General features: G+C 37.7%; 1 protein-coding gene across 5 annotated transcripts; it reads right to left on the bottom strand.

Moving 5' to 3' along the window:
• Positions 1-503: 503 nt before the first annotated feature.
• On the bottom strand, positions 504-21,187 carry nisch (nischarin). 5 transcript variants are annotated; one of them, XM_055218484.2, is made up of 21 exons: positions 20,789-21,173; positions 20,196-20,279; positions 19,897-20,079; positions 18,519-18,567; positions 17,641-17,804; positions 17,467-17,562; positions 17,297-17,392; positions 15,626-15,778; positions 15,464-15,532; positions 15,195-15,380; positions 14,994-15,122; positions 13,417-13,530; positions 12,553-12,646; positions 10,577-10,692; positions 10,336-10,385; positions 9,012-10,244; positions 8,744-8,930; positions 5,152-5,302; positions 4,890-5,018; positions 3,950-4,111; positions 504-1,667 (listed from the first exon to the last, which is right to left on the bottom strand). In XM_055218484.2, the coding sequence occupies exons 1-21, from the start codon at positions 20,867-20,869 to the stop codon at positions 1,045-1,047; spliced, it is 4,149 nt and encodes a 1,382-aa protein (XP_055074459.2). In that variant the 5' UTR covers positions 20,870-21,173; the 3' UTR covers positions 504-1,044. The 5 variants fall into 5 exon arrangements, 1 of the variants encoding a protein (XP_055074459.2); XR_008647656.2 differs by lacking the exons at positions 504-1,667; positions 3,950-4,111; positions 4,890-5,018; ... (1 more) ...; positions 8,744-8,930; positions 9,012-10,244 and having other exon boundaries at positions 10,352-10,385; positions 12,545-12,646; positions 20,789-21,184; XR_008647654.2 differs by lacking the exons at positions 504-1,667; positions 3,950-4,111; positions 4,890-5,018; ... (2 more) ...; positions 9,012-10,244; positions 10,336-10,385 and adding an exon at positions 11,437-11,544 and having other exon boundaries at positions 12,545-12,646; positions 20,789-21,187.
• Positions 21,188-26,611: the final 5,424 nt, after the last annotated feature.

The raw sequence follows: 26,611 nt of genomic DNA, 5'->3' as shown, positions 1-26,611 counted from the left end.
TTTAGAAGACCAGAAATCATGGAAGTAAATAAACAGCGACTTTCATTGCAGTTTGAGTTAAATCACTCCCCAACTTGGCTCATCTTTGTTTTCACCGTCGCAAACGGAAATACCTATGACGCAGTTTTTTTTACCTGACGGGAGGTGTTCTGGTGGACCAATCACAGCGCTTGCCGTCCGCGTAGAACTGACGCGCTGTTAACATTTTTGCGAGGTGCACGTCAGGCTACGCAGGGGCTACGGCTAGCCTATGCCGTAGAACTTACGCACGACTATAAATCGCCCTTAAGTTTTGCTTTGCAATTCATACTGCTGAAACTTGCACTGCAGCTCCCCCTTGTGTTTTTTAGAGAGATATGCAATCATTGCGGTGATCTGAAAATTTAATAATTGTAACAGCCCTATTTTATATTTAAAGTAAAAACTGTTGTTTTTATATATTTCATTTGTATGCCTTTAAAAAGAAAAACAACATATATAAAGATCATAAAAAACATGTATATTTAATATGTCATTTATTTTCTTAGAAACGCAAAGTGCATGTTAAGTCTCGAGTTCCCATATTAATAATCTCACGAAGCTGAATGTGTTTTGTAAACATGTGCTCTGTGGTTTCCCGTTACGAACCCGAATGAACAAAACAATCTGTACAAACAAATCCACAGATTCAAATCTGATTACTTCCTAATACAATAAAACTTTAAAAACAGCATTTATGTATAAAAAGACTTTTATCCATCATTAAAACAATCAATCCACTGCACGTTTACGCTAAATTAAAATATAACACTGTTGCAAAAAAACAGACATTGCATTTCATGATGAATGTTCGATTGTACACAGCAGCAGATAAATAAATGAACAGCAGCAAAAAGCAAAGTCTTAAGCCAGAGGAAAATAATAAAAAAATAATACATGTACTAAATACTGAATATTTATATATATTACACTCATGTGGACTCTACAATATTAAGTTTCCCAGGATGCATTTTGTCAAATATGTAAAAAAAAAAAGAATTGTAGTTTTGTAAATTTATTTATGCTTCATCCCGTGAGTTCAACCGGCAGCTCTCTACTGCACAGCGCCTCCCACTGGCGAGCCAAAAGAGAAATCAGTCGCTCCCTGCTGTCTGCTCCCGGTACGAATATACACCACTGTACCTCACCCTCCGCTCCCCCCTGCGTTCTATCACCCCTCCCTTCTCGCTCCGCAAAATGGTCCATGGTGAGATGACACAGAAGATCGGGCCCGGGAACGTCATCGAAGACCAGCGTGAGGGCTTGCGGGTAAGTCTGGTAGCCCATCAGCACGCGGTCCAGATCGCGAATCCGCCGAGCGTCCGTCAGGCGGTACTTCTCTCTTTGCGGTGGCTCTTTTGCGAATTCTGGTAAAGGATAACTAATGTGATCTTCATCCAACAGGAAGACATCCGTGCTGGTGAGAATAAGAGTTTTGGGCTGGAGGAGGCTTCGGTTCTTGCCGGTTTGATCCGGAATGACGTGGACCTGGAACACCAGCACGTAGAGAAGGATGTTGAAGGAGTGAGATGGAGGTTGAGGGCTCTTCCTCTCCGCCACGATGAAGGTCAAGTCTCCGATCTCTTCCTCGCTGGGGTACACAAACTTTACTTTGCTGGAGTGGACCAGTTCGTAGTTTTCCATTTTACCTGATTTAATAAAACGAAAACATTAGGAGATCTTAAAGTGAGCCCAGTTATGATATATTTGCAATGATTTTGCTGGTGATATGAAATTAGGCAACAATGTTAATATTGCAATGATTTTAAATGGCACCTATTTCATTGCTAAAAACGCTATTTTGTGTATTTGGTATAATACAATTTGTTTGCGTGGTTTATGGTTAAAACACATTATTTTTGACATACTGTAGATTTTTGTAGCTCCAGATTTCACTCTCTTCCTGAAACACACGGATTTGAAAAGCTCTGTGTCCCTGATTGGCCAGCTAATCTGTACGTTGTGATTGGCTTGAATACCTCTGACTTCAGCCGGAAATTTGATGCTCCTTACCATGTTTGAAAGATTTGCGTACAATGCAATGCTGACAGGAGTTAACTTACAGGCTGTGAGTCCGAAGCGGGAGGAATTAAGATATGTCCGTCTTTACTACATCACCAATCCCAGGAAGTGAACTGTTGCCAATCCGTGTGTTTGTTGTAGTCCAAGAAAAGAGATTTACGTTGGAGACGATAACTCGCGTCATCGTTTACTTTGGAGTTTGTACCTTTTGCATATCGTTAACATGTACTAATACACACCCACAAATGTAAAATAGTGAATCGGATAATTGGTGCTCTTTATTGGTGCCTTTTTGGGTTGGATATAAATATCGTTTTTATGTAATACATTTTTTTTAAAATATTGCTGTTTATTACCATTTTAATATTAGTGCAAATATTTTTTTAGACAATTTTAGTCAGTTTCAACATTTTGAATTTACTTATAGACAATTTCATCGGACGCACGTGTGGTGACGCAATTACGCTTCTGGTCGGAACTTTACTTCCGGTTTCTGTTTGTTTATGGTCTGACTAGTTGCTAAACTGAACTCTTGAACAAATACCCTCGAAAATAACAAATGTTTTTGGTTTCCTAGGTAATCTACTTGTTATTTATTTTGTTTGTTATATAAATAAACTACTTTAAAAGGACTTTGTTGTTATTTATTCTTAGCGGAGTTTACCGGAAGTTACGTGTTGACCACGAAAGCCGCTTGTTTATGTTGTTACTACTACGTCTATAACGTGTTTGGTGTCCTGATTGAATAAAAACTTTCTGGGAGAAAATAACAAGAGAAAGATCCAGGTATAGACTGTTTATGCCAGGGGCCTCATTTATAAATCGTGTATATTAGGGTGGTCCTTATTTTTCAACTTTTAAAAGTTCATGCTCTCAGCCCACCAATATGTTTGAATAAATAAATAAAAAATTGGTCAGTTTTTCAATATTAATTAATATTTAGAGCTTGCTCAAGACCTTTGAAGTTTAACACATTTGTGTATTATGTGATACTTTGTGCAAACATGTATAATTGTTTAATAATATATACTTATGGCAGAAATGGACTTATTTGAGCATGCTCAATGCAATTAAAACTTTTTTAGTTGTGATATCTCTTTCAAAACAAGAAAGCTTCAATGTGAATGAAGCACAATAGACGATATACACAATATAGTCACTGAGACAATGGCTGAAGCAACACAAATTAAGTCCGCTATATGGTTAATTGGATCAGAAGGGAATGAAATAACTGGAACAAAGTTACCCTCCAAGAAGCAAGTTTTATGTGTGTTGTGCGTTTTAAATGGTACAGTTTTTGCAAAAAATTTGATTTTGGAAATATTCAAAGGCTTTGAGCAACATCTAGATATTTTAGGAACAATTTAAAATTTTGTGTTTTCATTGATATCCTTACACATTTAGGGGGTGAGAGTTAAACTTCAAAAAATGTACCCATTATAAGGACCACCCTAGTGCATATGCACAGATTTGATCGTTAAGTGTGCGTACGCAAAAATCCACAGCAAAGTCCATATTTTTAAAGACGGTCCTTAGCGCCACCTCAGGGCCCAAGCAGACATACGTACTTTAGCTTGCCTGAATCCTGCAGGTTTTTGGAAATATAAGCCATTCTTGCTGCTCGAAAAGGATTTAAACATTGACAGGTGCTCTTTTATCGGTCAATGACATTAATTAGGCATTGTTTAAAAGCAGAAATCTGCAACTGTTCAGCTGCGCACAAGCTCATTTGGGATTTATAGATTTCACGGCTGAAAGTGAGGCGTACGTGCGTTTTCTATGCATACATTCGTTTTAGGAATCACACGTGCGCGCTTTTGAGAAATGATCGTAAGATCAAATTTAGGAAGTTTTCTACTTAGCATTTTATAAATGAGACTCATGGATTTGTGTCAGGTGGTTGTCATACCTGTGCTTTTGTTTCCAAACTGTGAATAGAAGTCCATCTCAGACGGCTCGGGTGAAGGAACCTTCTCCAGCAGTGACAAAACCATCATGAGCTGCTGAAGGAACCGGTGTGTACCGTAACCATCACGGGTCAGACACGAAATGATCTGATCGGCTGTAGGACCTTTGGAGAGGGAGAAATTAAGCGCTACATCTTAAGTATCATATGTGACCCTGGATCACAAAACTAGTCATAAGGCACACGTATATATATTTGTAGCAATAGCCAACAATGCATTTTTCTTTTATGAAAAACATTATTAGGATATTAAGTAAAGATCATGCTCCATGAAGACATTTACCGTAATTATATATAAAAAACTTTTTTGTGAGTGGATGCAGTTGCTAATATGGAAAACATTTTCTCAATATTTAGATTTTTTATGCAATGTATAAATCTCAATTTCAAAAAATTGACCCTCATGACTGGTCCAAGGTCACATATAAAGACCACGATAAAGAACTTTGTAAATCTGCAAGTATTCGTGCCAGTACACATGTGAGTACTCTTGGCAGCTCTTACCACTGAAACAAGGTTAAAACTCCAAAAACAATGCCCCTTTTTTAAAGTTTTTTCGTTTAAAAAGATTATTTATGTTTAAATTTACTACCCAAACACCCACAGAACAATGAATGCATTTGCCTTCCACGGACACATTGCAAGAAATGCGAAGAATGCGGCACAGAATGTGGGCTGCTTGCCAAAGGACGAAAGCAGTTTGCTTCTGCTAATGAAACCAGATTGTTTTTATAGCAAAGCTTTACTGTAAAAACACCAGTGTCATGCACTTTATTATTAGTACGTTGATCATTAAACTGTGTATAATGGAGATTGGCTAATGCATTTGTCAAGCTCCTATCATCCACTTTTAACCGTTTCAGCTGGGCCAGGACAAACTCACCCACGATTCTGAAGTACTGGTCGAAGAGGCCAACGTTGACGCTCTGAAGGTCCTTCAGTTTGATAGTAAAGCTGTAGGAGAGGAAGAAGTCGGAGCCTACTTGCTCAGATGGTTGCCAGGTCCACATCACTGTGTAATAACGTTTTAATGTATTAAAACAGATATCAGGCTGGATTAAATGACTATAATACAATAATATGTATACAGACATATTAAACAGTACAGACATTGGCTTAGCAGATGATGTTGGAGTTCTGCTTACTGGATTGGTTGGCGAGCATCGCTGCTGAATCATCCAGGATGAGATAGATGGCTCTTGTGGACAGCAGGACGCAAGCAGACGTCTCCGCATCAGGAGATGTGTAGAAGAGCACTGAGGTCCACAGGATCATCTTCAATTCCTCGTTCTCCACCTGCACACATGAGGAACATGACCTTCAGATTATAGCAGTAAGTCTCAGACATTTAGAGAGAAAGCATGAAAGAGAAAAATAGGGTGACCGAGAAGAGGGTAAGAGAGAGGGTAAGGCCCTGTTTACAGAGCATTTGCGTTTTAAAACGGCATTTTAAAATGAAAACGATCCTCGTTTATACTGCCATTTTAAAAAGAATCTTCATCCACACTATACACGACAATAAACGCATGAAACATGACCAATCACGTAACTGGTCATGTGCATAAAAGTGTAAAATAACTTATTACTCTAATAATAGCTTACCTTTGCACATTTATGCAGCCTAGGGGTGTGCGATATTGACAAAAATTCATACCTGGATCCTTTGCCGGCAACTACAACAGACACTGTTTTTTAACCTATAAAAATGTGCTTGGGAAAGTCTTATATTGTTCTAGCTACCCCCTACAACAATATTATTATGATTAATAGGTTAATGTTGATGTTATAAACCAAACAGAAAGGTCTTTATGATTAAAAAAGGAAGCATTCAAGTGAACAGTACTAAACTTGAAGCAAAAATAAATTTCAGCAAATGCAAACTTCAATCAAACATAATAAGAGGTAAACACCAAATAACTTATCTTCCCTTACCTGTCGCTGTTCAGTGTGCAATTAATTAATAAAAATTAATATGACGTTAATTTTTAAAAGTGTGCGAGGTCCTTGCACGTCCTCCGCTAGCAACACAGAAATAGCAAAAAGCGCAATCGGCTAAACGAGCATTAAATATTATTATGAAGTTGATTTTATTGTTTTTAATTTATATTCACAAACTTATCAACAAATCATTGATTAAAATAAGGAGACAATTTATATGAAACGGAATTCATTTTAAAGTAGCAAACATAAACTCGAAAATAATGTCTTACCCATTACAATTCTCCCTTCATATTGGCCTTTACAACGGCCTATATGGCGTTTCAAATTACAGTCTATCTTTCGTCATAAGCTAACTAAATTTAAACAAGACAACAACATTACAACAATATTCAAATCTAACAATACTCAAACATAAATATAAAACAGACATTATCTATAAGGATACATTTTAAAACAATCTGATATAGCATTTATAATAGCTGGTTGGTAGATGTTTACTATTTTTGGCAAAACCTCCGTTGCAAACCTCCATTTACCTGAATAAAAATTATTTTTACTTTTAAAATGATGCGCTGTTTAAAATGATCAGCTGTTCGTTTACATAATACTCCGTCTATGTTCATTTACACTGCAGCGCAACGTCTGAGTTCTCATATTAAAACAGGGTCTGCAGCGTTTACGAACGAATCCGTTTATGAGGGTCGAAAACGTTGGTGTAGTGCAGTTTTCAAACTGGGGGCCGCGAGATGGTGCCAGGGGGCCCCCAGTTTTATGAGATTTTATGAAATACATTAATTTATCATAAATTCTGTGTAATTAAACCTAAAAAATAAGGCTACTAACCAAAAGCACTACTTTTTTGTATAATTTTTTTATTATTAAAATGTTAAGTTTTATAACAGTTTTTTGTCACAAATTTTCTTTGGGGGGGCCGCGAAGGAATGCACCATACACAAGGGGGGCCGCACGCTGAAAAAGTTTGGGAACCACTGGTGTAAATGAAAGGCGTAAACGTAGCAAAAGTAACGCATTTTAAAGGATAAACGCATTAATGTAAACATAGCCTAAAAGAGAAAGGGAGAAGCAGGATGAGAGAGAGAGAAAGAGAGAAACAAGGTGAAAAGAGAGAGAGAGAGAGAGAGAGAGAGAGAGAGAGAGAGAGAGAGAGAGAGAGAGGGTGAGTGAGTGAGTGAGAGAAAAAAAGAGGTTAAGAGAGAAAGGGTGAGCGAGAGAGAAACAAGGTGAGAAAGAGAGAGAGGGAGGGGGTAAAAAAGAAAGGTTAAAGGGATAGTTCGGCCAAAAACGATATTAAACCCATGATTTACTCACCCCCAAGCTGTCCGAGTTGCATATGTCCATCGTTTTTCAGACAAACAGATTTTTGGATATTTTAGAAAATATTTTAGATCTTTTTGTTGATTAAATGTAATGTTACGGGGTCCAGAAATAGTCCCCGACCTTCAAGTCAAAAAAATGTGCGCCCATCCTTTACAAATTAAATCCAAACGGCTCCAGGATGATAAACAAAGGTCTTCTGTGGGTAATCCGTGCGGTGTTGTTGTAGAAATATCCATATTTAAAATGTTATTAACGTTATAAACTACCTTTCGGTAGCGCCGCCATCTTAGACTCAGGAGAGAGTATTAGCGTAGTGTACGCACTTTTCTTAGTGACGTATGACAAATTCGGAGGGCACAGAGCAGCAGCAGAGAAACTCTGTACGCTGCGTAAGCTCTCATCCTGAATGCGCATCACTCTAAGATGGCGGCGCTACCGGAAGGTAGTTTATAACTATAATTTGTGAAGGATGGACGCACTTTTTTGGACTTGAAGGTCGTGGACTATTGCTGGACCCCGTAACATTACATTTAAAGAACAGAAAGATCTAAAATATTTTCTAAAATATCCGAAAATGTGTTTGTCTGAAAAACGATGGACATATGCAACTCGGACAGCTTGGGGGTGAGTAAATCATGGGTTTAATATCGTTTTTGGCCGAACTATCCCTTTAAGAGAAAAAAATAGGGTGAGCGAGAGAGAGGGTAAGAGAAAAAGGGTGAGCGAGAGAGAGAGAGGGTAAGAGAAAGGATATGAAAAAGAGAGAAACAGGATGAGAGAGAGAGGGGGGGTAAGAGAGAAAGATAGGGTGCGCAAGAGAGAAAAAGAGGGTAAGAAAGAGAGAGAAAGGGGGAGTAAGAAAGAGAGAGAAAGAGACGGTGAGAAATAGAGAGGGAGGGAGAAAGGGTAAGAGAGAGAAAGAGGGTGAGCGAAAAAGAGATAGAGGGAGGGGGTGAGCGATAATTATCTATAATTACAGAGATTATTAAGATGATTATCTTTTATTTTCTAACTAATTATGCTCTTTTAATTGGTTAATCTGTTTGATTGCATAGTTGTTTTTGGTGAAGCGGAAATGTAATGCGGTCACACGGCCTGCATTACAGCCAATAATTCAAAACTTTAAAATGTTGTGGCCAATCAAAATCAAGCATAGTACAATGTTTGAAAAAACAAATACACTTTAAACACCTAAAATAAATCTATGTTACTCGTGAAGATCGTAAATGTTGGGTGTGTTTGTTTCCTGGATCAACGCTATCTGGAATATCCTGTTAAAACACGGCACTAATTACAGAAGGCCGGAAAAACACTCGCGAATGAGTGGGAAACACTACGAACGATTTTCCTTTTGTAAACACAGCAGCTGCCAAAACGTAACAAGGTCAATGTCAATAAACAAACGCAAGTGTGTCAAAACTCTACATCCCTAAAGAACAATTGCGTAAAATGACTCGCCTCTGCGATGTTATCGCGGAAGAAGTGAATGAGCTGTTCTCCCTTCAAAGACGAGAGGAAGAGTAAAGACGGTGACAGCGTGAGATGTGAAGGACACTGGTTGTCTTCGGTCAATTGCTGAATGAGAGATGTGGCTGGATACAGCAGAGACAGGGACAGATGAGGCCGTCCTGCATCCTGAGGAACGCTGCGAATGTGACGACAAAACACACATACTTATAAAAACAATAAAAGTTTGGTTTGTTGACAAAAATTTAATCTCCTTTACCTGGTGTTTGGAAATCCTTGCTTAGTTATTGAGGAGTCGTGGCAACTGCTAACTCTCAAGTGGCGTTGTAGGGTGATGGTCTTAATTTCTCTGAGATTGGAACGCAGCCAGGCGAAGTCTCGAAGGAAGGTGAATTTCTCTTTCGGCAGAGCGAAAATGACAGTCAAGCGTTCGTGACCCGCCATTAACTCTACGACATGGTCGCCACGAAAACCACCAAAAGTTGAGTTCCTACATGAGCAACTCTGTCTGGGGTCGAGAAACATGTAGGAAAGAGGGATGCGGGTCATTTTGGAGCAGCTACGCAACGCGTTCGCCTCAGAGGGGTCTCGACCCGCCAGGGCGATGAAGTCGACTTTGAGAACGCAGAAATGGCGAGGGGTCATGAAGAGGATCGTGGGATTGGAAGTTTGGTCCTTGTCGCTGATCTGAAATAAAACATCCGAGGTGTTTGGGACTTTGTCGGAGGTAGATTTCGAATCGAAATTGAAGAAATGAATCAGATGTCCGCCTTTAACACTGCCCTCATTTCCTTCAAAATCCCACGAGTTTAGAAACTGTCGGACGAACAGTTTTACGTTAGAGGTAGCACTAACGTTAATTTGGTTCACTTGAGGACTAACATAAGAGTGAACTTCATTCAGACTCTGGGTGTCCGCGAAGAAAAACCAGCGTGTATTGCTACACTTAACCTTTAAGGAGACACAAACGTCTGGAATTTCAAACCGAAAGCTTACAATGTCAGCATACGACACAACCAAGTCTTTCTCGAGGTTCTCCATTAGCTCCTCCAACGTGCTTGCTGGTTCTTCTAACCGTGCATTGAAAACCACCAGCGAACCGTTTGTTGCTACCAAACAAGATGGCCGCTGACTCAAACCTTCTCCAACACTGACGCAAAAAGACCAAACCACTATATTTACATCGTCCGAGTCCTTCTTTACATCATCAGGTACATTTGATGAAGAGCAGCCCATGATTTCTTGACTATCATCTACACTCATTTCGAAGTATCCATCCCCAGATTGAGGACAATCTTGGTCTGTATCTTCTAAAGAAGTTGTGATGGGTGGTTTTGGTGTTGACTCTTCTCTGTCGGACTGGTTGATGAGCGCAGAAAGCTTGTTGGTGAAGTCTTGGTTGGTTTTGTTGTAAAGAAGTAATGAAGGAGGCAAGTGGAGATTGGAAAGACTTGTGGTCCAGGGTTTCCAGACCTCTTCACAACAACAGGAGCTAAAAAAAATGCATATATTTTTAAACATTGGAGGTTGCACCAATGGAATAGTGTAGAAAATGTTTTAATAAAAGTGCATTGAAAACGAACCTGCCACTCTCACGGGTGACTTCAGGGGACAAACAGGAATCAGTTTTCACCTGCAATTAAGATATTAAATAGTAAATATAATAAAACTGGCAATTTGTTTATTTGCAGGTAACTTCGAAAATTTAATTTATTCCACTATCGGTACAGATACTACTAATATTCAAGCCGATTACAGTTAAAGACATTGCAGGATCCTCACTGTGCATCAATCCTGTAATTGCGAGATAAAATATAAACCAACCTGCGGGTCGACATCGCAGGTTGTATTGTAAACATCATAGCATCTCTGGGTAAATGTAGAATCCACAGGAGTTAATATTTCTTTGGTAACAAAAGTTTTTTCTTTACAAGTTATATCTGAAACGAACATGGAAAACAAAATAAAAGTTATTCTTAAATTACTAAGCTACAAAAAAATCTAATTTAATTAAACATAGCCTAAATTTATCATTTGGGAACAAAAATGCGAATAATTTTAACACAATTCTAAAAAACAATCTCACATAAATTAGGTTTATAATGTTTGTGTTTAGATTAAAATACAGAATCAGTTCTGACACACTGAAGGTATGAAAGTGATGATTTGTTGAAAATCTATTTGTTAAATTTGCATATGCACTTGTGTGTGTTCCCTGGGTTCAAAATAGAGATGCACCGATACATCAGCCAATAATCGGTATCGGCCGATAAAAGCCATTTTAACACTATCGGTCGATAATTTATAAACAGCCGATAGTCATGGCTGATCCAGTCAATCAAAAAAGAGCTCTATGTATAGAAAATCTTTAATATTATTGGTCATTATATAAAAACACCAAACTATCGGCATCGGCTGATATCAGTCTGAATAATCGGCTATTGGTATGGGCGGGAAAATGTAATATCGGTGCATCTCTAGTTCGAACCCATGATCTTTTGCACTGCTAATGCGATGCTCAACTACTGAGCTTACACTTTATTATATCTGAATATAAACTTTTTATATAAGACTCTTTTCTAATAGCTTTTACACAAGCGTGCGATTCTTAATATTCATGAAGCTTGCAAAAATGGAAAATCTATCAAAAGCACCCGGAGGCGGTTGCTTAGTAACCAACTCACAGGAGGAAAAGATGAAGATCAAATGAGGTATAAATCAGTCCCAAACTGAATTACAGCAACCAATGTGAATTAATAATCACCAAACTCAACACTGAGGCCAGTTTGAAACTGCAAAGGAAAGCAAATGAATGCACATAATAATGTATAGAAAACATGAGAAGAAATATCTTGATTTAAACGGTGATTGTACCAAGACTCCCAAACTTTATTAAACCAGCAGAACGGCAATAAATCAGATATAAACAAATTATTCAGATGAACAGAAATGAAAAAGCTCGAGATCAATAAAGAGGAAACCAAAAGTTCATAACAATTAAACAATACAGAAATACCAATTCAACTTTACTTTAATGAAAGCTGTTGGATTAAACATTCAAGTCCGCAAACCTTTATAAAGAAATATCCAAAATATTGGATACTGCATACTTTGGTGTTCGGCTGTTAAATTGCCACACGGGACATTATAAACTTTTCAGGTTTAAAGGTGATGTGTGTAATATATAGATCTTAAAGGAATAGTTAACTGGAATTAGACCCACTACAAGTGAATGGTGACCAAAACTGTCCGTCTTAAAGGGATAGTTCACCCAAAAATGAATATTTTGTCATCATTTACTCACCCTCAAGTTCTTCCTAACCTTTATAAATGTCTTTTTTCTGCTGAACAAAAAAAATATTTTGTACAATGTTTATAATCAAACAATTTTGGGGCACCATTGACTTCCACAGTATTTTTTGTCCTACTATGGAGTCAATGGTGCTCCATGTTGAATTATGTTTAATATTTTTGTGTTGAGCAAGAAATGTATACTGGTTTATAACAAATTATAATTTTTAGGTAAACTATCACTCTTTTTTTAAGATATGAAGCTTGATGATGAAACATTCAAATAAAATGCATTCTCCCATCCCACCTTAATATGCGAAGATCCACAACCAATAGTGCGAGATTGGGGGCGGACCTTTCTGCATTTCTGATCAATGGAAGGGGAATGTTTCAGATTTTTGTATTTCCCATTACAGTCACTCCTAAGGCAGAAATTACACACTTCCCCTTTAACGCTGTCAGTTTGATCCCGCCCCCGTGTCCCTGCAGCGTGATACATACATGATTACCTTGACTGGAGCAGGTGGAGCGGGACAGGGAGGGCGAGGCAGAGGAGGACGATGACTGCGGCCCACCTGCGGCCGGACCCGGGGCGTCACTCACCTGATAACAATAACATCAGGGCTCCTCTTAGGGAAAGCATAAGCCGGTGGGAATAAACTAATGGGATTGGGAATTATGCGGGATGGATATTCGGAATAACAAATACGGTAGATTTTGCACAAAATAATGCGGTGAAGCTTCGAAAAACATTTGAAAAAAAAGCATGGAGCCGTTTACTTACAGAATAAATGTCCCTGTTCTTTTTGTGCACGATTCATTTTGTAAAAGCAAACTATTTTATTTCTATAAAAATGCATACATTTAAATGTACTACACCTATCTTTTATGATAAAGACTGCATGTTTCCTCAAAGACTGCAGATGTGTTTAGTTTAAAAAATTTAGTCACTATCAGGTTCTGGCCAGCAGGGGGCGTTGCAACCCAGGTCTTTATCTGGCTGGATCACTACAGATGCATGTCATATATTTCTAACAAGCTGTAAATCTTAGTACCTAGACAGCATTTGTGGCCATCATATGAGTCTCCTAACATTATAATAAAAAGCTTAAACGTGGTACTCAAAAATGCTCAGACAAATATTGTCAAAAAAGTACATCTTTGTACCTAAAGAGTTCATATTAGTACCTCAGAGGTACATATTGATACCAAATGTTTTTTTTTTTTGAAAGTGTAGGCATCCAGATCATTAAGTTAAGACACAGTCTATTGAGTTTTTACCCCTTAACAAAAGCAACCTTAGTGACACATTCAAAAGTAAAAAACTACCATTAAAAATTTCTCACTTTTGCATTACAAATTCTCCAAAATACCTTTTTCTCATTGTTTGCCATTCGGTTTTTAGCTTCTTTGGCTTTCTGAATGGCTTTCAGGACCTCAACAGTATCAAACTCTTTCTCTGTAGTGGTCGTGCCGTCCAAACACACCTGCAGTGTCGGACACAGAATAAAAAACATTTAAAAAAAACACATTTCCTGCCAAAACATCCCAGAGGATCACGTGTGCAACCTCATGCTAATACAATTCCATCCCAACACATCTGCTATGCATTTTCTTCATAGGGTGCATACTTCGTAGGGTGAATACTACAAAGTTCATCTTTATTTTAACAAATGTTACTTGTTTTGCCAAGGGTGAATACCTCAAAAGATGCATACTACAAAGTGTGCATCCTTCGTAGGATGCATGCTACAAAGTGTGCATCCTTCGTAGGGTGCATGCTACAAAGTGTGCATTCTTCGTAGGGCGCATGCTACAAAGTGTGCATCCTTCGTAGGGTGCATACCTAAAGATTTATATTTATTTTTTGAAATGTTACTTGTTTTGTCAAAACAGTGCATGCTACACAGTGTGCATCCTTCGTAGGGCGCATGCTACAAAGTGTGCACCCTTCGTAGGGCGCATGCTACAAAGTGTGCATCCTTCGTAGGGCGCATGCTACAAAGTGTGCATCCTTCGTAGGGCGCATGCTACAAAGTGTGCATCCTTCGTAGGGCGCATGCTACAAAGTTTATATTTATTTTCTGAATGTTACTTGGTTTGCCAAAACGGTGCATACTACACAGTGTGCATAATTTGTAGGGTGCATAGCCCACACTGCAAAAAACTATTTTCAAGGAAAAAATTCTTTTTTTTACTGAAAACAAGACAAAAATACTATCTAAAAAAATTCTTAAATTAAGATGCTTTTTCTTGTTGAGCAAAACGGCCCAAGAAAATAAGTCTAGTTTTTAGACCAAAAATATCAAATTTAAGTGATTTTGTGCATAAAACAAACAATAAAATCTGCCAATGGGGAAAGCAAAAATACTTGAAAATATTCTTTAAACACTAAATTCAAGAAAAATGTAAGAAAATTTTGCTTATTTTATGCACAAAACACTTTGAATTTGATTTGGTCTAAAAACTAGACTTATTTTCTATTTTCTAAAGAATTTTTAGATAACTTTACTGAAAACAAGACAAAAAAATACTACGAAAATTTTTTCTTGAAAATCTTTTTTTTTGCAGTGCAAGATTTATATTTATTTTCTAAATGTTACTTGTTTTGCATCCTTTGTAGGGTGCATACTACAAAGTGTGCATCCTTCGTAGGGTGCATACTACAAAGTGTGCACCCTTCGTAGGGTGAATACTACAAAGTGTGCATCCTTCGTAGGGTTTATCCTTTAAAGTTTATCTTTATTTAACCAAATTTTGCTTAGGGTGCCTACTACAAAGGGTGCAAATGACAAAGAATACATACTTCAAAGCAAAAATACCTTTTGAAGGTTTTGCAAGTTTGCAACTAATTAAACAGCAAAGACAGTTTTGGCCCATAATGGCTGTGAATATAATAAGCTTTGCAGCGTATCTAAAAGGACAATATGTATAATAAAGAGTACAATACCTCCGATGCTCGATCGCAGAACTGTGCCAAAACTTTAGTTCTGTAGTCTGGGATGATACACATGGGGTTGTTGGCCAAAGCGAGTTTTTCAAGACAGGGAAGAGCGGCGATGTGTTTAATTTCATCCAGCTGTGAAAAAATCAAAATGAAACCGCCGGGAACAGCAAGTATTATTTCAAAAATAAAATTATAGATGCATACCTGGCCTAATTTGTTGCTGCTTAAATCCAAGTTAACTAGGGAGTAAAGTTTGCTAAGTCCAGAGAGGGTTTCCATCTGATTCCCAGCTAGATTCAAAGTCTTGATATTCCCGAGTTTAGTATGAACGCCCTCCATGACGGTGAGTTTGTTGAAGGACAGGTCCAGATGAACCAAATTGTATAAATGCTGAAGAAAATATTGTAAATATGTTCAAAAACTTGAAAGCTGTGATATGATATAAAACATGAAATTGATTTTAGAGATCATACCTGAAGGTTTTCCACTGAAGACAACTCGTTGTGGCTGAGATCGAGGAATTCAACTGCAGGGATCAGTTTCTGCAGAGACAAAAAGGTCAAGATCAATACGATTAAAGACAACAGATGTTTATCTGATTTTACACACAGTGTAATACCGAATCTGTAACTCACCATTGATTCATCGATGCAGCGAATGAAGTTTCGGCTCATGTCGAGAGTCGTGAGCGTCTTCCATTTGGAAACGATCGCCGTCACGGGACAATCCGTATGGACGCCCTCCGGCTCCCACTGCGCAAACTCGGATGCTTCAGGTACTAAGATTTCCTGTCAACAGATAATCATTTATTAGATGAACTGATTATTAAATCGCTGATTCCATTAATGTTTGGCGCAAAACTTTAGCATTACTTTCTAAACGTCAACAATTGAAAGCTGTTTCAATTAACCGATCTTATGCGACTAAAATGTCATTTTGTTGTCTCGCGTTAAATCATTCCAAAAACCATGCTGATGAGTGTGTTCGATTTCTAATGGTGCGTTCACACCAGACGCGGAAAAGGCGGCAAGCGCGAGTAATTTACATGTTAAAGGCGCTCTAAGCGAATCTGTGGGACGTCACTTTTTGTTGATGTTTGAACTGTTTTCAAACAAATGGACCGTAGCTAACTCCTCCCCCTCCCTTCCGTGCTTTCATGAACGCGCCCCACCCTCAAATCCTTCTTGTCGTTTATTGGCTGGAACACTTTGTTATGTTTCGTGGTGGTAGGTTTGGCCACTGTGTTTTTATCGCAGTTTGTGGAGCCTGGGCTGTATACAGAGATCGCGTTTTTTACAGTTTAATCAGCGGTCAGGTAGCAAGCGGATAGTGAGGAGATGTTTGCTGTATGTAACAAAAAAATGTTATGGTGTAAAACGTGTAAATTCGCTTAGAGCACCTTTAAGTCAATGCAAAGACGCAAATAGGCACGGTAAGCGTGAGTTATAAAATCTGAACTTTGGCGGATTTTCGTGCCGCGTTAACCAATCAGGAGCTTGCTCTAGCAGTGACGTGATTACAGGAAGGCAGAAAAACAAAAAAACAATGGAGGACAATTATCATTGCTACACGAGACATCTTCGTACTTTTACAGGAATTTAAAGGATCTTGTTTGGGAAAAAGTGAGTGAGACAAGTTTACTTCATTTGAGCTATAAGCCCCTCCCATGACGCAACTTTACGCGTGAATGTCTCGTATAACTAGAATTTCAGGCACGAGTGAAGCGAGTAAACTCAAAAATGTTTAAGCGTCCAACTACGTGCGAAAAGCAAGATTTTGCCGCCTTTTACGCATCTGGTGTAAACGCACAGTAACGGCGCTGCGCTAACATGAAAATAGCACAAGAGCGACTCAAAAGCATATACAAAGCAGTCGACTTCTGAATTTCTCTTGCTGTATGTTGATGTAATTTGCTAGTTCGTTTGGCGCCACAAGTCGTCGAAAACACACCTCTTCTGTGAATGATCAAGTGATTTTTTTTACGCAGAAGTTTATGCAAAATTGATGCGTTTCCATTGGTCGCATTCTCAATTCGCTATACGAGTTTGCGCAATTTGAAGAATAATGGAGACATAACTAATGTCAATGTCTTCATGAATGTTTTGCTTCAATAAAAACACAAAACAACTACTAAATTAAAAACCATATAATTTTCCAATTCAATGCTTTACTTACACTAAAAGACACCAATACAATCAATTCACCCTAAAAACACCCGATTTTAAGATAGCTCAATGTCGTGGCCCTTAACAAATCAAGATATTGTTTAATACGGATCAACAACAAAATGATCCTTCAAAAAGTACCTTCATACTGCTGGCTGATCGGTGAATGTTGAGCGTGGCCAGTGTGGGTCTCAGATACGGCAGACCTTCGATCTGTCCGACATCACAATCGCTGATCTAAAGACGGACAGATGTCAATCATCCACGATACATAACTCTCTCAATATTATGCAGAATGTGGACATCCTCACCTCAATCTGGAGAAGTGCTTTAAAGATGGACAAGTCGAATGGTAGGCTCTGCTCCTCAATGTTACTCGCACCCACCGCTCCTTTCATTCCAGGGATCTGAGTTTGCAGAATTAACAATAAACATCTCCGATATAAAAATTGTGCATCGTGAACCGAGACCAATAAAAGTCACACCTTGAGATATTTGAGGCGGCAGGTGAAGTCCAGAATGTGCCCGAGGTCAGTTTTGGCATCACCGTTGGCACACGTGGGTTTGGCTTGTTTTAGCTGCTGGGTGATGGCGTACAGCTGCAGGGGTCTCAGTACAAACACCTCACCTGCAGCTAACAGCTGCTCACCTGAGCAAAGACACATTACTTCATTTTATCATTAGCACAAGTATTTCCTGAACCTTAAACATGGCACTGTGTGTGTGTATATATGTGACCCTGGTCCACAAAACTAGTCTTAAGGGTCAATTTTTTAATAACCCTAACCCTGGTCGAGATACAACTATCTGGAATCTGAAGGTGCCCAAAAAAAAGAAATATTGAGAAAAGTCATTAGCAACACATCTTTTCTAATGATAAATACATATTTAATGTATTTATGGTAGGAAATGTACAAAATATTTTCATGGACCATAATCTTTACTCAATATTCTAATGATTTTTGGCATTTAAAAAAAATCTATAATTTTGACCCATACAATGTATTAATGGCTATTTTTACAAATATACCTTTTACTTATGACTGGTTTTGTGATCACATAACGCGCAATAAATGTTTTATTTTACCAAATCTGTCTCCTATTCACTGTAATTACATCTGTGTTATAAGCCTCATGTATTCGCAATATTGGTATCAGCCATTAAAAAAAAACACACACACACATCAGTCGTGCATAAAATGAAGCATGCTATTTTAGGTCCATTGAGACATTTTAATTAACTTTTAATTATGAATTCCCCACCCAAAATATTTTGTGATTGCTGTGAATGACAAAAATAATGCATTATAATGTTTTCAAAATTAGCTATTTTTCTGATTCCTATAAATCATAAATAACAAACCCTTATGAAACAGCTCTTCTGCCAAGCCAGCAGCAATTCCATTGATTTCCTGAAAAAATAAGTTCAAGATAAAAATGTAACGTTACATACAATTCTCATAATATTAAACATATTCAAGTGCCTAAAATACAATAATATCCCACTGTTATTTAATGAAAACACAAAAAACTATTCCATTAAGACATTAAATGTATTCATATGTTTTAGTAACTAGGACTGTGCGGTTTTTAGTGGGGGTGCGATATGTGATAGCTTTTGCGGCATCACGATAATCAATTTTCGTTGGGGTGCTGTTGTAAGTTTGTAAAATATATTTAAAGGAGGATCTCTTGATAGTAATGCAATATAATATACATAACAATATTATCATGTATAAACCCTTACAAAATTAACTATATTGTTTTATTAGCTTAGAATCAGCCATTTTTATCTACATACACTGCGGGTCGCCTTACATGAAAGTCGCCATTTTGCGCCACCATGTTTCTACAGTAGCCCTAAACTGACAAATTGCTTTACACAGCGCATTTTGTCACTAGCTTCACTGTGCGTTTCGAAAGGGAGTGCCGAGCGATGGACTGAGCCGATGGTTCAAATTCTCAATCTCACCGCTAGATGCCACTAAAATCACCTTTAAACTATAGCACCTTTTACACAGCACATTTAAACTATAATATAAATTTAAAATGAAATAGCTAGCAAACGTTTTACATCTTTCTGATCGTTGTTCACCTTCCATGTCAAAACGCACATGCACTCGTACATAGACAGACATTGACATTCCATAAATTTTGAAATAATAAAAACATTCAATTATTGCAAACCATTGCGATACGCATGGTTGCTGTATTTTTTTACGATTTACGTATATTGCGCAGCTCTATTGTTAGCACCGGCTCAGATGGTAACTGAACTGAGCTGTTATCCTCCATCCTGCGAGTTCATTTCCTGAGAGATCTCAGTAGGGAAATACAAAAAAACTCAGATTTCCATTTCATATCCTTTATGCTCCCTTTTGAAATATTTTGATAAATGAATCAAAAGTGGCTCAAAGAATATAAGCAAAAACACACTAACATATTTTTTTTCACTTAGACGGGTCATATGCCTCCATCAGACAAAAGCCATTCAGATGTCAGTATCAATACCACCACTGTTTGTGACAAACATCACTAGCGTGCACATAACAGGCCTTGTCATTCCTAGTATTAATTATTTATGGATGAGATAAGAGAATACAATGCATAATATAACATTGCATGAAAAATTGCATGCATGCAAAGCACAGTCATCCAAAGTACAATCAAACTATGTGTAATATATAACCAGTTTATAGCAGATTTACAAACTTAACACGTTAACTTTTGAAAACACTCACATATAAGTGATAATGCAAGAAGTTGGAAAGGACTTTAGGGGTCGAGGACGGGAAACTGCTCAGGAGGGTCTGCAGATAAACCTCGAGCTCTTTCTGTCTCTTCTCGACGAGGCTTTTGGAGTTTTTCCCGAGGATCTTCTTGGGTGGCAACAGATGTTTATCGATCTTCTTTTCCGCAGTGAGCTGAAGTCAACAAATGTCAAACATTTTATCTGTCAATCACTGTGAACTATGCACACAAAGTCAATATCACAAATCAGGACCGGTTCTTTATGAAAGCGTTGTTAAACATTACTCACCTTCTCGTGCAGATCATGAAAGTCACTGTAGCGATGTTTAACCGTCCAGCTGTGATCTCCAACTTTGACTTCAATGATGTAAACCTGATAGGAGTGAGAACATTACATAATTAGTGAATGGGACACCATTAAATCTTCCTGGAATACATAATAATGGACTGTGTAATGGCTTTAATAATAAACAGCTGATAGTTGATACTGGTATTTTCGTAATGGAAACCATTAGGATTTATATTGTTTATTAAGCTAATGAGCATCTGACAATATTATATACAGTAAAAAAGACGCGTAAACATCAAGAATTATGAATTATTTTTTAAATAATTTAACACAGAATACATCCACACATTAAAAGATATCTGGATCACGCGCTTATAATTATGACTTGTGTACTATAATTAACAAACATTCGGTCTTATGCAACACACGATACATTTTATTAGCCTATAAATCATATATTAAATTACAAATATATACGTCTTTATGTAAGTTAACAGTACTAAGAATGTATTTCTTATTATTTAGACATCTCTTTTCGTATTTTATTACCGGTATGCATAAACAACGAAACCAACGCAGATAATCAAACTGACCGTGTAATTGTCCACCAGCTCGGACCCGACGATGCAAACGCGTTTCTCCGCGATCTGATCCAACAAACTTGACGCGTCCATCTTCAGTTCAACGCCAGTTTCAGAGCGTCGCCATGAAAATTGACAGGCTAGCGGTCATATCGCGACTCCATCTTTGTTGTGGTCGAAGGGAGAGTGAAGCCCCGCCTCCTCGTGTTTCTCGCTTCGCGCGGTTCTCACGAGAGAAGAAGACCTCAGCTCCCCCTACTGTATGAAGTTAACTAGCTGTTTTATTTGTGTGCTTTACAGCATGATAATTAAGTATGTTAGTCAAAATGTCATACTTTAAATAGGGCTTCTTGATTGATAAGATTAGTAAGTCCTGGCTGTATATCTTTTAGTAAAGAGTCAAAGCCGTCAAGGGTTTCCGCTTGTCAATCATGTGACGTGTATTTCGAGGGCGGGGCTGTGGTGGATAGAAAGCTTGTGATTGAAGTCAAAGTCCCTTTCAAGATTTATCTATAGTTTTTAACTAAAGTAATAGAAACATTTTAATTTAGTAACCTTTTGCGCTACCAACGCAATGCCAAAATGCCAAATGAGCTACAGGAAATCGCTTGTAGCATACAAACTTCTGGCAATATATCGTTCGCATTGACATTGCAATGTGTGCATCAAATCGTGCAATATAATATTAACTATAACGTTACATTGATTTTATAAACTAGCAGTAAATCTGTCTGATATGACATCATTTACACAATAGCTCTTGATTGCACAATTTATTTATTTTTATTTTTTACAGAGTTTGTTGCTGCACTTTGTTGACATGCAGGCTCTGTTAGCACATGACGTAATGATGAGTGCAACTATTTTTACATCTATCGATCTATTTTTCGATTTAAATAAATTATCTATCTGTCTGTCTGCACTTATTTGCTTATTTACATACGTCCCTTTTATAGTAGGCTCGGTGTGGATTTAATACAGAAAGGCGGTAGTTAGTACGTCACTGGTATTTGGGGAAGTGCCCTTTCTCTCTCTCTATTTGTTATTGAAAGGTTTTCCGAGGCTAGTGGAGTGTCACTTATTCCAGCACAAAGAATGTGCGTGTGTGTTAGGTCGTCACGTTATAACACACTAATATAAAATAAATAACACACTAATCCTGACTCAAATTTATCCACTTCGACCAAAAAAAGCAACACAAAAATAAATGTATGAATACATAAAAAACCAAGAAAATCGAGTGTGCGTGTCTATATAATATGAAACTAAATTTAGGAGTATAAAATATCGATCAAAAGAAACGGAAGCGAGAGCCCTCCGTACAAAGAACAGCCATTAGTTTGTTGTCCACACATCTGACACATACAGCACGTATGCACACTTTTTGTCGAGGTTACCATCTTCAGCTGATCTGGCAGCTGTTTTTCTTTCTGACCATATATGACAGAAAAGTGGATTAAGACAGCAGCAACTGATCCTGGAACAGATGCTGGGCAAACGCCTGGAATGGAACATACCATTCCTGTCGCGGGGTAAAACTTTTCAGAGAACGACAATAATCGTACAAATATTTGTCTCATATTTTTGTTTCATACAATATATAATTTAAATGATGTAATTATATATCTAATGTTATTTATTTACGTTTTACACACATTTAAAACACTTTTGCGAAAGTACTAATGAAACGCCCCTTCACCTCTCGCGGCCATTTTGGAGCGACCCAACGCTATAAATTCCAAACTGGCAACGGATTTTTGTAGATGTCAGCTGTCACTTCACTACAGAGGTTAGTCAGCGGAGAGAAAGCGTAGTTTGTTGGCACTTAACCAAAGTAAAACAAACTACAACCACATTCATCCACTCATTTGACATTTAGATAAGATTTTGCTTCAGAGAAACAGGCAAAAAGACACTGGTTATTCGGAAAAGCTGCGGAGGGGTGTGACTGATCTAAGATCAGTGCCAATCGCGCGTCAAGCTGCCTATACAGAGGGCACTGCGCCAGGCTATGTGCCATTCAAAGCCAGTGACAAAGAAAAAATCGGAAAAGATTGTAAAAAGGTAGACGACCGAGGGGGTGACCGTGTAGATAAGCACGAGTGACCGAAACCCCGACGCGAGCAGCGCCTTTGTTTCGTCCAGATTATGTGAGAGCGCCTTTTTCGGTTGATGCTCGACGAGACAACGAAAATGTGCGGAAGAGGCATGATGTGCCATTGGGAGGTCTACGGTGACAGAACCCCCATCAAGGAGACGGAGAAAGTCAAGAACGAGTGGAGAAAAGGCAAGCACAGGTGGCAGAAACTGGGGAGGAGGCAAGGAAGAAAAGCGCACTATCTAGAAATGCGCAAACACCGCGCGAGGCTGCAAGGCGCAGTGGTTTCGTTGCGCCCCGCGAACCGCGCGCCTGGCATGAGGGCACCAAGGAACACCAACCAATTTCTAATGCACGAGAAATATCAGATGATGCATATGCGATCGGACTCGGTGGGCACGGAGAGCGGCTCCGATTGCGAAATGGACTTTGCGGATATGGACTCGTATCTCGGCGTTCTCGAGAACGCTAGGGGCGCACTGCTGGACAGTCCGGATCTTCCCTCGCCACCCACATTTTACGCACGACAGATCAAGCAAACGTTTCCATTCTTCAACTTCGACCAAGAAGAAAGCATGCAGTATTTCCCATCCGAAGATGATATGATACAAAGTGAAGATTTCATGCAAAGGGACTTCAAAGAGTTTTGTGATAATGTGGCACCTTGTGTTTAAACACCTGCCACAGGTAACGTGTTTACATGTTTTGTGTTTTTAAAAAAACTAAATCTGTTCAATGCAATGTTACGAGGTATTTTTGTTGCTTGTTTGTGCTGTAATGTGTTATTATTATGAGTTGACTGTTATGAGAAGGGGGTGGGGCAAAGTAGGAGTGACACGAGACAGCCAATCACATTCGTGATCATTTGAGCACTCATGACAAACAGCAGTGGGCTGTACTGCAAACTTATATTATGAACGTTTTTCATAATAAAACGACATTTTGTTACAAACATTGTCTATATTTTTTATTATAGTATGTATTACGTGCACATAATAATTTTTGCATGGGTATATAATTTTTACGATTATTTGGAACAATACTAATGTATAATTATTATTACTATTATACCAGTCAAACATTAAAATATATATTTTATATATTATAAAATATTTTATAATTAAAATAATAAAATAATTTTCAGTTTTCTGTAAATATATCTAAATCTACTTCTTGACATCTTGACCCATGAATTATTAAAGTGCAAGTATGAAGCACTAAATACAGCCATTAATAATTACAATTATTCACAATAATTATTTCTAAACATGTTGTTGGTTGGCAGACAACAAAACAACAGCCCACCATCTTATTTTACACTATGAACATGACACACTAAATATTTTAGGGTCATAAAAGAAGCCAAAAGTGAGGCGTAATTGTAATGCGATCCTGTGTTACAGATTTAGAAGCAACCTCCCTCCCCCAACACACACACACACCCTATACACACAAACACACACTTGATCTCCTGCTTAGTGTAACAGTGCTGGGCTATTGAGATCTGTCACAAGAACAATGCCAATACTCATGAATCAAGGTGTGTGTGAGAAAGCAAGAAAAGGGAGTCCCTTTGTAACACTCAAATGATCACCGTCACAATAGGTTACATTTCCAAGACCACAATGAGACCTTAAAACATCTAGATGAAGTGTTATTAACATTACCGAGGCAATTTAGGGAAGCACTAGTCACAAGATGCAATAAAAATGCAGAAACGTTACAGAATGAGATCTCCTCCTTAAAAAAAAACAGGCCTAAGTGTTTTTTGATCCGCAGCGTTACGGCCCCTTTCCTGCCGAGCTTGCCAACTGTGTGTCAGATAACTGTGGTGCGACTACTTCAGGCCAAACCAAGTGTACTGTGGGACATGCTTAATACCGTGGCTTGGTTTCTTACCCATTAACAGGCCATAAAAGACATAAAATGTTTCCAGCATATAACCCATTGTACTTTAAAAATGCATTTGACCTTGCAGGATTATTTAAGAGTACTGCAAGCAAATTAAAACAAAACTGCATATTTCACAAAACCTGAGATATTTATAAAAGACTTAAATTTACATAAAAATACACAAGACTTTTTTTACATAAAGCAAACGAAAGTTATTCAAGCATAGTTTAAAACATTACAGCAGGGGTCATCATCATGGGGGCCCATGCAGGGGTCATCAACATGGGGGCTCATGCAGGGGTCATCCCTGGTGGGATAACCAAGGGCCCTCCAAATAATTGAATTTAAAATATTTTTGTTGAAAAATTTAATTAGGCATCCAACAAAATACAAAAATGTAAACTTGATTAAAATAAGGGTTTCCACATTAAAATCTATTCAGTACATTTAAAATGTTATCTATTATGTAAAAAAAGCCAATTCAACTTACTATTTTAAGTTTTCACTTGTGATTGGTTGACATGACTTATAAAATCAAGTTGAAATGGTTATACTTAATTTGTGTTAATTTGTAGTGCTGGGCAAAGATTAATCGCGAGTAATCACATACAAAATAAAAGTGATTTTTGAATATATATATATATATCATATAGAAAAATATTAATTAATTAATTAATTAATTAATAAAAAATATATATATACACACACACACACACACACATTTAAATGTTTTTTAAATACATACATGAATGTGTGTGTATTTATATATACATAATAATTACACACACTCATATATTATGAAAATAACTTTCATTTGTATGCAATTAATCGCAATTAATCTTTTCCCAGCACTTTTCCCATAAATACAGTGTATTTATACGAAAAATGATTATTTTTATATCTTTGTAATGTAACCATACCAATGTATGTTAATCCAGTCTGGGGGTCCCTGCTCATCCTCTCTATTAAGGGGTCCTTAGCCTAAAAGATTTGAAGACCTCTGCATTACAGTATTGAGAATGAAATGTAGCTTACATAAAAATGTCACAATGCAAGAAAAATTTTTTTACAGTAAGCTCTCATTCTTTAACATTAGCTAATGCATTTGCTAACAATATGCTAGCGTAAGCTAACAAGTAGCACCATACATATATTGGGTATGTTGGTTATTACAAATAGTTGTTTATTTATGTTAATTCATTGTGCATTAACTTGTGTTACAAATACAATATTTGATTTTAACAGTATTAGTAAATGAACTAACTAAGATTCTTACTGAAAAATCCAGCTACAGCCAGCATGATCTGGTTTTAGCTGGTTTACGGTGACAGTTATGCTGGTCCTCCCAGCTTGACCAGCTTAAAAAGTGACCAAAACACAGTTAGACGAGCTTGCTACACCAGCTAATACCAAGCTGGGAGACCAGCTAAAACCAGCTTATGCTGGTTTTAGCTGTTTTACTCAATAGGGTTAAAAAATGCTAGAAATGCTAGGTTGTTTTTAATACATGCTGGATAAATATAGGACACAACTCACCGCTGGGTTAAAAATTAATTTTATTTTTAAGTAAAATTTTTCATTTTTGGATGAAAATGCGACATGGGCATGCTTTAACAGGTTTCATGCACAGAATGGTAAAAAACTGAACTTCAAATGTTAATGTTTATATAAAGATTCTTATGCTTACGCAAAATCGACTATGAGAAAGTTCACCATAAACCATGTGGTGCTAGTTGCAGGATTTAGCTGCTTAATGTGTGTCAAACCGAGCAACCCTTGCTAAATTTAACCATGTTTTTTTGCGGTAAAAGTGTATTAACCATGTTTTACCACAGTAACCATGT

This window comes from Misgurnus anguillicaudatus, chromosome 23 (genome assembly GCF_027580225.2).
Source record: "Misgurnus anguillicaudatus chromosome 23, ASM2758022v2, whole genome shotgun sequence".
NCBI classification, from domain to species: domain Eukaryota; kingdom Metazoa; phylum Chordata; class Actinopteri; order Cypriniformes; family Cobitidae; genus Misgurnus; species Misgurnus anguillicaudatus.
This window is presented reverse-complemented; position numbering and strand designations above follow the sequence as displayed.

Bases quoted from the DNA above. Each gene is read 5' to 3' on its own strand.
- nisch (XM_055218484.2), bottom strand. From the start codon at position 20,869: ATGGACGCGTCAAGTTTGTTGGATCAGATCGCGGAGAAACGCGTTTGC. The intron at 10,245-10,335 runs GTTCGTTTTCAA...CATTTTTTTTAG, and splicing joins GTCACCCGTGAGAGTGGCAG to CTCCTGTTGTTGTGAAGAGG. The intron at 5,303-8,743 runs GCGAGTCATTTT...TCATGTGTGCAG, and splicing joins TCCGCGATAACATCGCAGAG to GTGGAGAACGAGGAATTGAA.